This window comes from Wolffia australiana, chromosome 13, assembly GCF_029677425.1.
Source record: "Wolffia australiana isolate 7733 chromosome 13, ASM2967742v1".
Taxonomy (NCBI): Eukaryota; Viridiplantae; Streptophyta; class Magnoliopsida; order Alismatales; family Araceae; genus Wolffia; species Wolffia australiana.
This window is the reverse complement of record NC_135847.1, coordinates 214,140-226,788: the sequence shown is the minus strand read 5'-3', so window position 1 is coordinate 226,788 and position 12,649 is coordinate 214,140. Positions and strand designations below refer to the sequence as shown.

The 12,649-nt window shown below is 42.7% G+C and overlaps 1 protein-coding gene across 1 annotated transcript; it reads left to right on the top strand.

Moving 5' to 3' along the window:
* Positions 1-8,537: 8,537 nt before the first annotated feature.
* Positions 8,538-9,277, top strand: LOC144711246 (thioredoxin-like 1-2, chloroplastic). The gene is made up of 3 exons (XM_078585187.1): positions 8,538-8,693; positions 8,800-8,964; positions 9,054-9,277. Exons 1-3 carry the CDS (start codon positions 8,574-8,576, stop codon positions 9,252-9,254), a joined length of 486 nt encoding a protein of 161 aa, XP_078441313.1. The 5' UTR covers positions 8,538-8,573; the 3' UTR covers positions 9,255-9,277.
* The last annotated feature ends 3,372 nt before the right edge of the window (positions 9,278-12,649 follow it).

Genomic DNA, 12,649 nt, shown 5'->3' with positions numbered 1-12,649 from the left:
TAATTCATCATTCACGCAAAACTTTCGAATGACTTAGAGTATGAATGATTGTCAAACCCTAATTTGTCATTCGATTAATATTAATGCATAACGCGGATCGTTGGATAATGCCTTCTCCAATATCCTCACTACCCTGGCTAGGGATTTTCTGCCTCACCTTCCTTGAGTCAATCTCCTCATAAACCAATGGAAGATGAACCCATCTTGACTACTCAATCATCTACGTGAGCTTCTTACTACATCCGAGTTATGACTTGTTTGAATCCCATGATTAGAGGCTCTTAAATCGTAGTCAAAGTACAGTAGTACATTCATGAGATTTTCTTGGTGTTTTACGTCAGTGGATCACTTATACAACTTGATTGATGTTTATGTCTAATACCATTGAGGGATTCATACAGATCAATTCACTGAACTCTTTCTCGAAAGAGAACCCACTATATGTGATGCGGGACCATCTTGCTTCGAAGGGCTCGGTGAATCATTTCATTGAGCGAGGGCTCATGCGTGAGACACATCCTTTGGAGTACCCGGCCTCGTCAACGGCCACAAAGGTTTGATGTTATATTTCCTTATGTTTTCTTTGTTTAGTATGCCTTGTATGTGGGCTGTGTATGTGTTTGTTTTCTGTTTGTTCGCACATGTTTGGACTGATGTATGGACCTACACGTTTGTGCGTGTGTGAACTCGTGTGGGCGTGTTAGTGGGTTTCTCTCTCCTATTTGGGGGCCCCAATTACTTCTAATTAAGCCTTCTCCCTTTTATTTTTAAGGGGGATGCCCATATTTGCCCCTATAAAAGATGGGGCCCACCCATAAGAAGAGAGAGGAGAAGAAAAGAATGAAGAAAATGTGATTTAAGGATTTTTGCCTATGTTTAGTGTTTTAAATTTTTCATCATATTTACGAAAATGCCACTACAAAGTTAGGAGAGAGAGAAAACACTAGAGATCGCCTAAAACCGCCGCCGCCGCCACCGGAGTTCTAACCATTGTTGCTGCCAAGCCTTCCCGTTGATGACCGCCACGTCCCTCGACCGTCCTAGGCCTCCCTCGACAAGCTGCGACGACCCGCATGTGCTCTCAATCGCCTTGGTCACCTCGGCCCGCCTCGACCACCCTCGACCGCCTTGGCCTTGCCTCGGTTGCCTCGACCCTGCCTCGGCCGCCTTGACCCCCCCTCGGTTGTCCCCGACCACCGCGAGTCTCCCCAAGCCACCTTCGGCTACCCCCACGTCCCCCAAGCGCCGCTTGCGGCTGCCCCTTGCCACCCTTGGTCACCCTCGACCGGCCACCGCCACGCCGACACTCTCCTGCTATCGTGTTGCCATGCCACCATGCCGCCGCATTGCCCACAATCGCACCTTCTTGCGGCTCACCACCGACTGTTGCCAAACCAGTCATTGCCTCACATGCTGCTATTGGTACGCCCCTAAAATCCTTCTTGACGTTATATTATTTCTCTTAGTGCCTTCCGAGCGTGTCTCCATCGCCGGGGTTAGATTAGTGATAGATAGGATTCTCGTTCCGAGGATTAGGATTTCAATTGGTACATCCTTGGTTGAGACCGTCGAGACATGCACAAAAGTGGCAGTAGCTGAGCTCGCACCCTCGGCTTTCAACTCGACATCTAGATAACTGAGAACTTAGTGTTATTTCCACGTCATGCTTACCATAGCTGAATGTTCATTGGTGTAATTCGACGTCGGATTTATACTTCTTAGTGATTTCATCATTGCATCATCACTTGTATGACGTCCACATTAGTCATCTTCCCTACATGACATGACTGCCCCCGTCCTCCTTGTGGTGTAACACGAGCCGTTCGATCCTAGCGCCCATTGTGTTACATCAATATGTCCTTAGTTTCACCACACTAACACCCATATGATCAACTATATTTATCATATAAGTAGGATCAGTTCATGTTATTCTATTTGTTGGGTCCTGTGCATTGTTCAACCATTTAAACCATGGTTTCCATGATGCAGAAGCGTGTAATCAATTTAAAATCAATCTATAAAATCATACATCACATGAACTTTACGGGGAACTTGTTACACCCTTGACATGCTCCCTTTGAGATTGTTCTAAAGTCGTTCACATGTCCGTCCTCTAGAAGTATCCACGCGATCATGTGGCGATCTCATCATAATTCACAATGTCATTACACATATTCATAGACTTCATCATAAAAATCACACTTGAATAATAACAAAAGTACTATTTTAGCAATGAACTTAAATAAACATGGCATTGTGATTTGGCTTAACGGCCACATAATATCCATCACAGCCATGCAACCCAAGATCCAAGCTCGAATCATAGCTTCTTCCTTCTTCCAAAGCTCGTATCCCTTTTCCATTGGGTCACAAATGGCAAAAAGATGATCTAAAAGATCCTTTTCTTCCAAAATAAGGTCAATGTATTGGCCCTAGTGTAGAACATTAAGACCGTCATACCTCAATGCATCTCGAATACATAGGAAAACTATGTGAGTTTTTTTGTCATACACCTAGTGTGCCTCTTGGCTCTTATGGCTGCTATGAGTTTTCCTAGTTCTAGTTCCCTCTTCTCTGTCTCCCATTGTAGACCTCAAATGCTACACACATAATATCTCTCCTTCAGAACCGTACAACTTGAATGCTCCATTCACAATACCGTATTGTCCTCAGACACTCTCCTTGATCTACATGTCTAAACCCTAGCTTCTAGAAGGAAAAACATAAAAAATGCTTCACTTCATTTCAATTGTAGAACCCCAATATTTATATTGGGTTACAATTTTATTGGGTCTCATGGTCCCAATATGATGGGCCCAATAAGATGGATAACATAAGGACATTTTTACAATACAGGAAGTTACATGGGTTTAACAAGAAAAATCACAAGAAATAAGAAATTAAATTATCTTCTGACAAATGTGATGAAAGGAAAAAATGTATTTAATTGAATAGTGGTGATGAAAGTGGAGCAATATAAGGCAAGGAGACAAACACTAGGTCTTCATTTTCTGCCCAGACTATGACAAGTTGAAGGTGAAGGTAATCTCCTACTCTTCTCTATCACTTTTCTTCACTAAGACTAAAAATATAGGAAGAAAGTTCATAGGAAATTTATTAGTGTTCGGCACCTCTACTTATAGTTCATAGGGAATGGATGGATAGGGGATAGAAAGTCAAGTTACCCTCAAAATTTCAGCTTGATTAACCCTTCAAGATTACTAAATATCAAGGTTTGAATTTCAAGCAATCATAGGCGTTGAGTTTATGTAAATATTATCTCTCCTCGTCTACGCTGCCTCCACATCACTTTTAGGGCATAACATCCTTAAAATCATTGAAAATTCAAGATTGTGTTTGATTTTAGGATGATTCTAGATTGATGTCTACGAGTGTGATAAACATCATCCAAAAACATTTAAATATTAAACTAATTATGTATAATTTAATATCTGACATGGCAATGCATCTGATAAACTCAAAATTACAATTTGATTTTGTCGATGGTGCTTTTTGTGTTTAATACTCATGTAACTCAATATAGATAGTGATGAATATGGATCACGTCCACATGTAACCTTAATCATGTATTTAACATTCTTAAAATAGTGATTAACAAGATTGGGGGATATATATATATATATAATACAAGATAGAGACATGAGACAAATGTGAGGCGAGAAGGTGACAATTATTAAAAAATTAAGATGAATATAATAAATAGAAGACATGAATATTCGTGCAAGAGGGCTGACGGTAAGATAACAAAGACATGGTGATGTGAAATGCGTGAGACATGATAAAAAAGTGTAAAGATTGATGTAGTGGTAAGATGTGATGATGAGATAGATGTAATGATGATAATGAAAAGAAACAATCAAAGGTAAGGACACTTACCACAGATCATTATGCTCCGTCAAGAATACTGAATTTTATGAGTGTGTTTAAGATTCCCTCTCATATATACAATCTATCAATCACTGGGTATATATGGAAAGATGGAACAAAGGCATACCTATCTTCAAAATTTCATCTCAATTGGCCTTTTGGATTGTTATATATCAAGCTCTAAAGTTGGAGAAATCTTAGTTGTATATTTGATTAAATTTTCTCTCTACTCATCAGCAGTGCTGTCATTACCTATTTTTCTGTTGGCTATTGAAAGTACAAAGATATTCTCCCTTTTTATGATCAGTGCACTCTCCTCATGTTCTGAGATTGAGAATTTCAAGAGCGCCATGTGTCCAGTACAAAAAAAGAATAAAAAAGTAAAGGAATATGATTTTTAAATGTGCGACATGGTGCATAATTTTAATAACTTGCACATATTTATTGTAATTTTAAGGAAAATACAGGAATATGCCATGTGACACATTATTCCTTTTCTTTATAACTGATGCACTGCTGTGTGTTAGTAACAGTTTTAAGGAAAAATGTCTCAATCATTGGAATGATGTGACGATGTAGATTGCACACCACATCAATGCCTTCTCCATTTTTTTCCCAATCAAATGAGGCCATATACCCATAGCATTTTGTCTTTTTATCTTTGAAAAACACATCGAATAATGATATGACATATACCCTTAGTATTTTATGATTCTCTACACATATTTATTGTAATTTTATACAACTTTTTATTTGTCCACATCACCCCATCGATTAAAAACAAAAAATGTGCCAGCTAATCATTAGCTGCTATGACATTATCATTTTCTATGTTATTATGCTACCTTTTTTCAATGATCGTTTGTGCTAATCATTACCAAAAATTGGGATTGTTCACCATTCTATCAAATGAAAAGGCATCACATGAAAAGGGGGGCAATAACACCAAAAAAACATTAAATAACTTCTAAAAAATAAATTCAAATGCATAGAAATAAATATATATTATTACTCTAAAATAATATCCCCATGAATATGATGTTAAAAAATCTACGAAAATATATTTCGAACCTTAAAATTGTTTTCTAGAAGAATAGAATGTCACAAAAACCCTTAAAAATACAAATAAATCCACCAATTATCAGAATATCGCTTAAAATATTTATTATATGATTTTCAGCTTGATAATGAACATAAATAATTGTTTTCGTTGTATTAACCTAATATGTACTTATTATATGAACTTATTGCATGCCATGTTAACACACTTTTTGATTTGTGCCAACCTCAGTGTGACAAGCATGCACATGCATTTCTGGACTCGTGGGGCATTGACTTAAAACAAATTGAAGTATTTTGTAGAGATTCCACGTGCCCAACTTTCAAATCGCATTCATTGTGATTTAAATCTCATCTTTTTTCATTCCCCTGCATCACCCTATGCATTATAAAATTTAAAAATCACTATCTAATGATTGGCCTTTATGAGATGGAAAATTTTTATGCCATAATGGCTCTTTTTTACAATGATTAGCTGCGCTAATCTAATCATTGTAAGAATACATATCAAATAGTGAGACTGGTGTCATGAGAAATAAAACCAGAAAACCCTTTAATAATTCTAAAAATATAATTCATAAAAATTTAATATTTATATTCTGACCTAGAAAAAATTTCTTTATGAATATGTTGTTAGAAAATTCCATAAATATTCAAAATATTGAAAATTAGAATACCATTCTACACACACGTTTATCAATATTAATTTAAATAAGTAGCATGTTATCCACCCTGGGTTCTAATGAAAAAGATGGATGTCTTCTTTTCATTCCTAAAAATATTCATCGGGATGACATATTTCAGTTTTACAGAAACTAGCTACACCAAAAGTTTCAATACAAATAAAATTTCCTCTCACTCAATATATGACTTTTTAAATTTAGAAATTTCTTAAAAAATATTTATCATCTTTATACATAAAGCATAACATTCATGTACATCTTGGGGTAGATTTATAGACATGTAAGCGACCGTTTCTGTATGATAGCCAAACATTGACAATAAGTTCTGTCAAATAACAATAACCTCTCTAGACTAACCTATTTCTTCATGAACAATAGCATAGGCTTGTCATGTATATGCATTTCATCCGGTCAAATAATTATTTTCATTAATGGCAATTATATATTACAGTTAGGCGACGTTTGGTGTTCCAAATTTAGTCCACTCCAGACCTTGCTTTTCTTCTTGCGTTCCAGAGAAAGTCCAATCCTATTATGTTGTCGAAACTCCTGAATATAAACTCCTTGGCATTCTAGTCTGGTCCCTACGATGCTCTTCCACGATAATGGACTTCATTTTATCCTTTTTCTTTCATTTATTTCATCTAACATTTAGCAAGGATCAACTTTGGCCAACGTGACTTTGATTTGTCCAAATACACACCTCTCTTTGGGGCAGTGAGTATCTGCGCGACTAAAATTGTATGTCTGTATATTGTAAAACTAGTTACACTTTCACAAATACAGTACTTAGGACGTATGTACTATATGCCTACCCACATCGAATATTAATACATGAATGAATGACATAAACCGCATGTGTTTTTTTCATTTATCTTTTTAGAATTACTAATGATTCATAAATTATTTCATTCGTGAGAAGAAACTTAATAAATCATTAGAACACTCAAAATTTTATTGTAAATAAATAGGTTTGATAATGAAAGATAAATGCACAAACTAAGGCGTTAAATATATATATATAATCAAAGAAAATGCTGGAGCGTAAAGATAGTTAGCAAAAGCTGTTTGATTTATTTTTATTTGGGCAAATACTACAAAAGAGCATGAACTTTCGTTTTTGTCAGCCGGTCAGCATGAACTTTCATGGTTGTCTAAAAAATAGCAATAACCAATAAGAAGACGCCAAGTGGCAATAACCAAGTGGCGTCTTCTTCTTTTTTCCCCCAGCGGCAGTCAACTCATGATGTGGCTTCCACCATGGCAGCCAGGTGGACTCCACGGTGGCATCCACGTCTCCGGCCGCCGCCGACGCCGCCCATCTCCGGCCGCTGCCGCCGCCGCCGCGCATTTCCGGCCACCGACGCCACCCTTATCCGGCCGCCGGAAGAAGAAGAAGAAGAAGAAGAAGAAGAAGAAGAAGAAGAAGAAGAAGAAGAAGAAGAAGGAGGAGGTGACGACGTTGCAGCGGAGGGGCATTTCGTCGAAGAGGGCGCGGGCGAAGTCGAGGTCGCCGCGGGCGAGGAGGCCGGAGATAAGGGTGGTCCAGGAGACGACGTTTCGGCGGGGCATTCTGGTGAACAGGAGGTGGGCGTCGAGGGCGTCGCCGGGGTGGCAGCGGAGGTAGAGGTGCAAGAGGGCGTTCTGGAGGAAGACGTCGTGGGCGAGGCCGGACTTGAGGGCGAGGGCGTGGAGCTGCAAGCCGAGGCGGAGGTCGCGGGAGGAGGAGCAGGCCTTAACGGCGAAGGGGAGGGTGAAGCGGTCAGGGGGGACGCCGGCGAGGGCCATGGCGAGGAAGAAGGAGCGGAGGGCGTCGGCGGGGCGGCCGACGAGGTTGAGGGCGCGGAGCATGAGGTTCCAGGCAAGGGGGGAGGGGGGAAGGGGAGCTCGGAGAAGGCGGAGGCGGCGGGGCGGAGGTGGGCATGGGCGGCGTAGCGGCGGAGGAGGGCGGAGAGGACGGCGGCGGCGTCGGCGGCCGGAGACGGGCGGCGTCGGCGGACAGAGACGGGCGGCGGCGGGGGACGGAGACGGGCGGCGGCCTTCTTATTGGTTCTTGCTATTTTTTAGACAAGCACGAAAGTTCATGCTGACAAAAACGAAAGTTCATGCTCTTTCGTAGTATTTGCCCTTTTTATTTTTATGATTTTTGAACGCCGGAGATGGGAAAGGGGAGAGACAGGGGTCAAACGAACGGCGGACCTGCACCCCTTTCTTCTGCTTCTAATCTATCAGAAAGTTTCTTCTCATCCAGTTTCCTAAAATTGTCCTATTCTGTTATCCGGGATAAATCCTTCTCTCTCCGCCTCTCTCTGTCTAACTGAACCATCGCCAAAAATAGTGAGGACCCAGGCGAGAAAGGCCGTGCAAGCATTTTTGAGAAACCTGAGCAGCTTCGCCAAGGGGAAGACAGGCCAGGGGGAGGAAGATCCCGCCGGCAGGGCAGCTCCCCGTCGAAGGGAGACGAGAAGACAGAGGGTGGGAGGAGCAGATCAAAGAGCCTCCGCCCAGTCTTCTCCATCCTCCTCCTCCCTCGTCTTGGGGCCCTTCTTCTTCCCCTATCGTATTTACGGTAGCTTCTGAGTTTACTTCGAAAGCCGCTTCTTATCCTCAACCCTGAGCGTTTCTCAATCATTCGCCAGCCTCTAGTAAAACTCCACTCTGATGGCCTTCAGTCTGCGAGAGATATCCTGCTTACGCAGCGTCGACGCGGTCAGACCATGGAAGAAGATGGTGCAACCAGCGTCATCTCTTGGTGTACTTTCTCGGAGCGCTGGCCAAGCGAGAGGCAGGCTCGCGGCTTCCCGAGTGCCCACTAATTTCTCCGTCAAGGTAACTCGAGTTCTCCCTTGTTTATGGGGAAGCTCGTTCTCTGAGATTATTGCGCTTGTTTATGGGGCGCAGGCCAGAGCGAAGCGGTGGTGGGAGAAAGACGCGGCTCCGAACATGGCGGAGATGGGTTCGGCCCAGGAGCTGGCGGAGTGTCTCCTCGCCGCCGGCGACAGGCTCGTCGTCGTCGACTTCTACTCCCCCGGCTGCGGCGGCTGCAGAGTCCTCCACCCGAAGGTGCCTTACAATGTCTGCCATTACGACCTGTTAAAAGTAACAGCGGGCGTCGCCAAGGCACTCCTCCTCTTCTTAACATTCAGCCCGCTTCTCCTTGTCTCTTCAGATATGTCAGATCGCGGAGAAGAACCCGGACGTGATCTTCCTGAAGGTGAACTACGAGGAGCACCCGTCCCTGTGCGCAGGCCTCCGCGTCCACGTTCTTCCCTTCTTCCGCTTCTACAGAGGGGCTGCCGGCCGCGTCTGCAGCTTCAGCTGCACTACCGCCACCGTGAGGCCGATATCGTCGACGTTCAAACGTTGAACTCCTCCGTCGTATCGCTAGCGCCATTTTTTTATTGTTGTCCTTGTCCGGCGCAGATAAACAAGTTCAGGGACGCCATGGCGAAGCACGGCGGGGTGATGAGCGACGCTGGTCCCTCGAAGGGCCTCGAAGATTCGGAACTGCTGAGGCTGGCCTCCTGTCGTGACTTTCTCTTTACCCCTCCGCGGCGCTCCGCCGTCTTCTCCCCCTTCTATCCATGCGGGGAGAGGGAGGGAACTCCCGCACTGGCCCCCTGAGTTGATCGGCTGTCAAGTGTGGAAGATGGTGGTATTTTCCAGGATTTACCTCCAGATTGTGGAATTTTTTCGTCCAAAAGACTGATGAGAAGGTTCCGGGTAAAAGTTTATAAAAGTTCAAGTTCACGCTTCTGACATGTTCAAAAAATAGCACGCACCAATAAGAAGACCCCAAGTGGCGTCTTCTTATTTTTTTTTGTCAGAGATGGTAGCAAGGTGTACTCCACGGTGGCATCCACATCTCCGCCTGCCGCCGCCGCCGCCGCCGCCCGTCTCCGGCCGCTGCCGCCGCCCGTCTCCGGCCGCCGCCGCCGTCGCCCATCGTCTCTATCTCTCTCTCTATTTCTCTCTCTCTCTATCTCTCTCTCTATCTATCTCACTCTATCTATCTATCTATCCATCTCTCTTTCTATCTCTCTCTCCATGTTACATGTTACATGTACCATCCATCTCTCTCTCTTACTCTCTACCGTTATCGATATCGATATTCCCCACTATCAGTATTCGATATCGTTATCGATATTCCCGGAAATCGATTTTTGGATATGGATATCGATATTACCTGATATCGACGGATTTCTCTCTCTCCCACTCTCTCTTTCACATACACTCTCTATTCTCACTTCTCTCTCACTCACTTTCAACTCTCTCTCCTCTCTTACACACTCTCTCTTCTCTCTCACACACTCTCTCTCCTCTCTCACTCTCGCTCCTCTCTCACACACTCTGTTTGCTCACTCCTCTCTCTCTCTCTGTATCTCTCTCTCCATGTTACATGTTACATGTACCATCCATCTCTCTCTCTTACCCTCTACCGTTATTGATATCGATATTCCCCACTATCAATATTCTATATCGATATCAATATTCCCGGAAATCGATTTTTGGATATTGATATCGATATAACTTGATATCGATATTCCATATTTCAATATCCTGAATATATAGGATATCCAATATTCCCGTGTACAACTTATAACGCACTAAAACAAACACGGGTGGCATAGTAATACACAACCAAATATCAACTTTTTGGGTTCGAGTCGGATGGTTTGAAGTTGCGACACATGTTTAGGTCCTTGCTAGCTCTTTATCTTGAGATGAGGTGAATAGATCTATGAGGGTCCTCTGGGGCATCAGTCGTGCGGCATAGGTTATTCGTTTTTGGTACCTATGAAATATGGTGACCGATTAATATCCGAGTACTGACCAACAAATTACATAGTAGTTAATTAAAATGAAGAAACAATCAAACCTGGAACTTGGTCATGCTCTTCAACAATTCGCTGAATCCTCCTGAAGAAGACTGTGATCCCTGCATGATTGATCAGTACGTGCTTAATCTTTTATGTTTAATGAAAATCGAGGCTAAAAAGGAAGTTCAACAAAAAACTCAATCCATACTTTGCATGCAGGTTGTAGCCTTCTATTGCCGCATGTATTTCTATTATGGCCGCCTTGGTTGCACAGAGAGCAGTGCATTTGCACGCCTTTCTTGGTTAATCTTAGACCACTAGGACCTGCCTCACTAACGTCAGTTCTTCTTCTATGCTTCGACCTTCCTGGTTGTTTCTTTGCCAATGGGGGGAAGAGGTAGCTTCCATCATTTTCCCCCCACAGGTTTTTCCCATTCATCGGCGGGATATCATAACTATAAGCTAGCTGGTATGAATCCCTCTTCAACCATTCGTTGACGTAATTAGCAGGGTCCGCCCGGATAAAGTGAATGCATGCAATAGAATGCGGGCATGGAATGCCCGTGATAGCCCAATATCTATAGGTACAGTGTTGGGCACGCAGGTCAACCACGAATCCTTCTCCATGTGTGCTAACCTCGAATTTAAGATGGCCTGCACGGATAACACTGCATGTCCTACACTTGATTCTATTATCTTCGAGTACCTGTCTTATCTGAGGGCATAAGGAACCAGCACTCTCGGAGAATAACTCCCTGTTCTTAACTATACGTTCCATGATTGCCGTTCTAATGTATTCCAACATGTCGATGATAGGTTTAGACCTACTCGGCAAGATGAAGCTATTGAAACACTCAGACATATTGTTATCAATAACCTCACATTTTGGCTTGTCAGAAATAAAAGCCCTGCAAAACTTTTGTACGCCTACCTCTACAAGATCTTGCACGGCTTCTGCTTTCAATGTCTTCATTTGTCCGATGACCCTCTGGAATCCTTCACGGGTTGTGCACTTCACTGCTTTCCAAAATAGGTTCCTCAAGATATCAGTGGAATGTCCCTTCTTCCAATTTGCATAAATACATCTTGCGCAATTCCTATGCTCCGCATTTGGTAAAGAAACATGCCGCTGCATTCTCGAAACCCTGCAAAATGTCAAAGCGTATCAAGGTATTAGTGCGCAACATTAGTTCCACCTTAACCAAGTAAGTCTTAAAATAAGTAGAATACGGCGAACGAGTCAATTAAATACCTTTTGCTAATCGCTTATAATCGTCCAACTGTAGCCATCAACAATTCCTAAATCAGTCATCAGCAGGCTGATAAACGAAGTCCAAGAAGCTTATTTTCCCCTTCTATCACCGCCCAAGCAATAGGGAACATCTGGTTATTCCCATCCCTCCCCACGGCGCTCAACAACTGCCCTTTCAATTCGGTTATCAAAAAACAACAATCCGACCCAATCACTGGTCTACAACCCTCAAGGAACCCCCTTTCTAGAGATTCGAAGCAAATATAGAGTATGTTAAACCTAGGCAAAGAATTATGAATGTCGTGCTCCACCTCCAACTGGAAAGTACTATTCCTATTCACTTTTTGTAACTCGGCCACATAGCAGGGTAGCATGTGATAATGCTCATTCAAAGAACCTTGAAGCATCTTGCGCGCCCAGGACCTTGCATTACAAGAGGTGCCCCGTGAAACTATGATTCCATACTTTTCGTGCAATTCTCGCACCATATCTACTACCTTATAATTCATATCCCTTCGAATAGTCTCTAAGAAGTGTTCTGCGATCCAACGACAATCGGCTTGTATATTCGTGGGAGCCCTATTGCACCTATGTTCATCATTTACTGACTTTATGACAAAGGCCTCCCTCGTAGGACCCCAACTAGCATATATCCTCCATGGAAAATGTTCCTGGCATACAACTTCCACTATATTCTCCGTAGACCTTTGAAACCTAACATTGAACCCATTGCATATGGCGTAGTTCTTCACGGCTGCTTTAAATTGTGAACCTGATTCAAATGTCATGCCCAATTGAATTGTAATATTATCGTTGGGGCACCCAGGATCATATCTTCTACCGCTGTATGTGGTCAAAATATTTTCACCCTCGTCATCACCATATAACTCTTCTTGACGTTCTTCTCTTCTACTTCTCTGCCCGTCAACAAATTCTTCATTCCATTC

Bases quoted from the DNA above. Each gene is read 5' to 3' on its own strand.
- LOC144711246 (XM_078585187.1), top strand. From the start codon at position 8,574: ATGGCGGAGATGGGTTCGGCCCAGGAGCTGGCGGAGTGTCTCCTCGCC. The intron at 8,694-8,799 runs GTGCCTTACAAT...TTGTCTCTTCAG, and splicing joins GCAGAGTCCTCCACCCGAAG to ATATGTCAGATCGCGGAGAA. The intron at 8,965-9,053 runs GTGAGGCCGATA...TGTCCGGCGCAG, and splicing joins TCAGCTGCACTACCGCCACC to ATAAACAAGTTCAGGGACGC.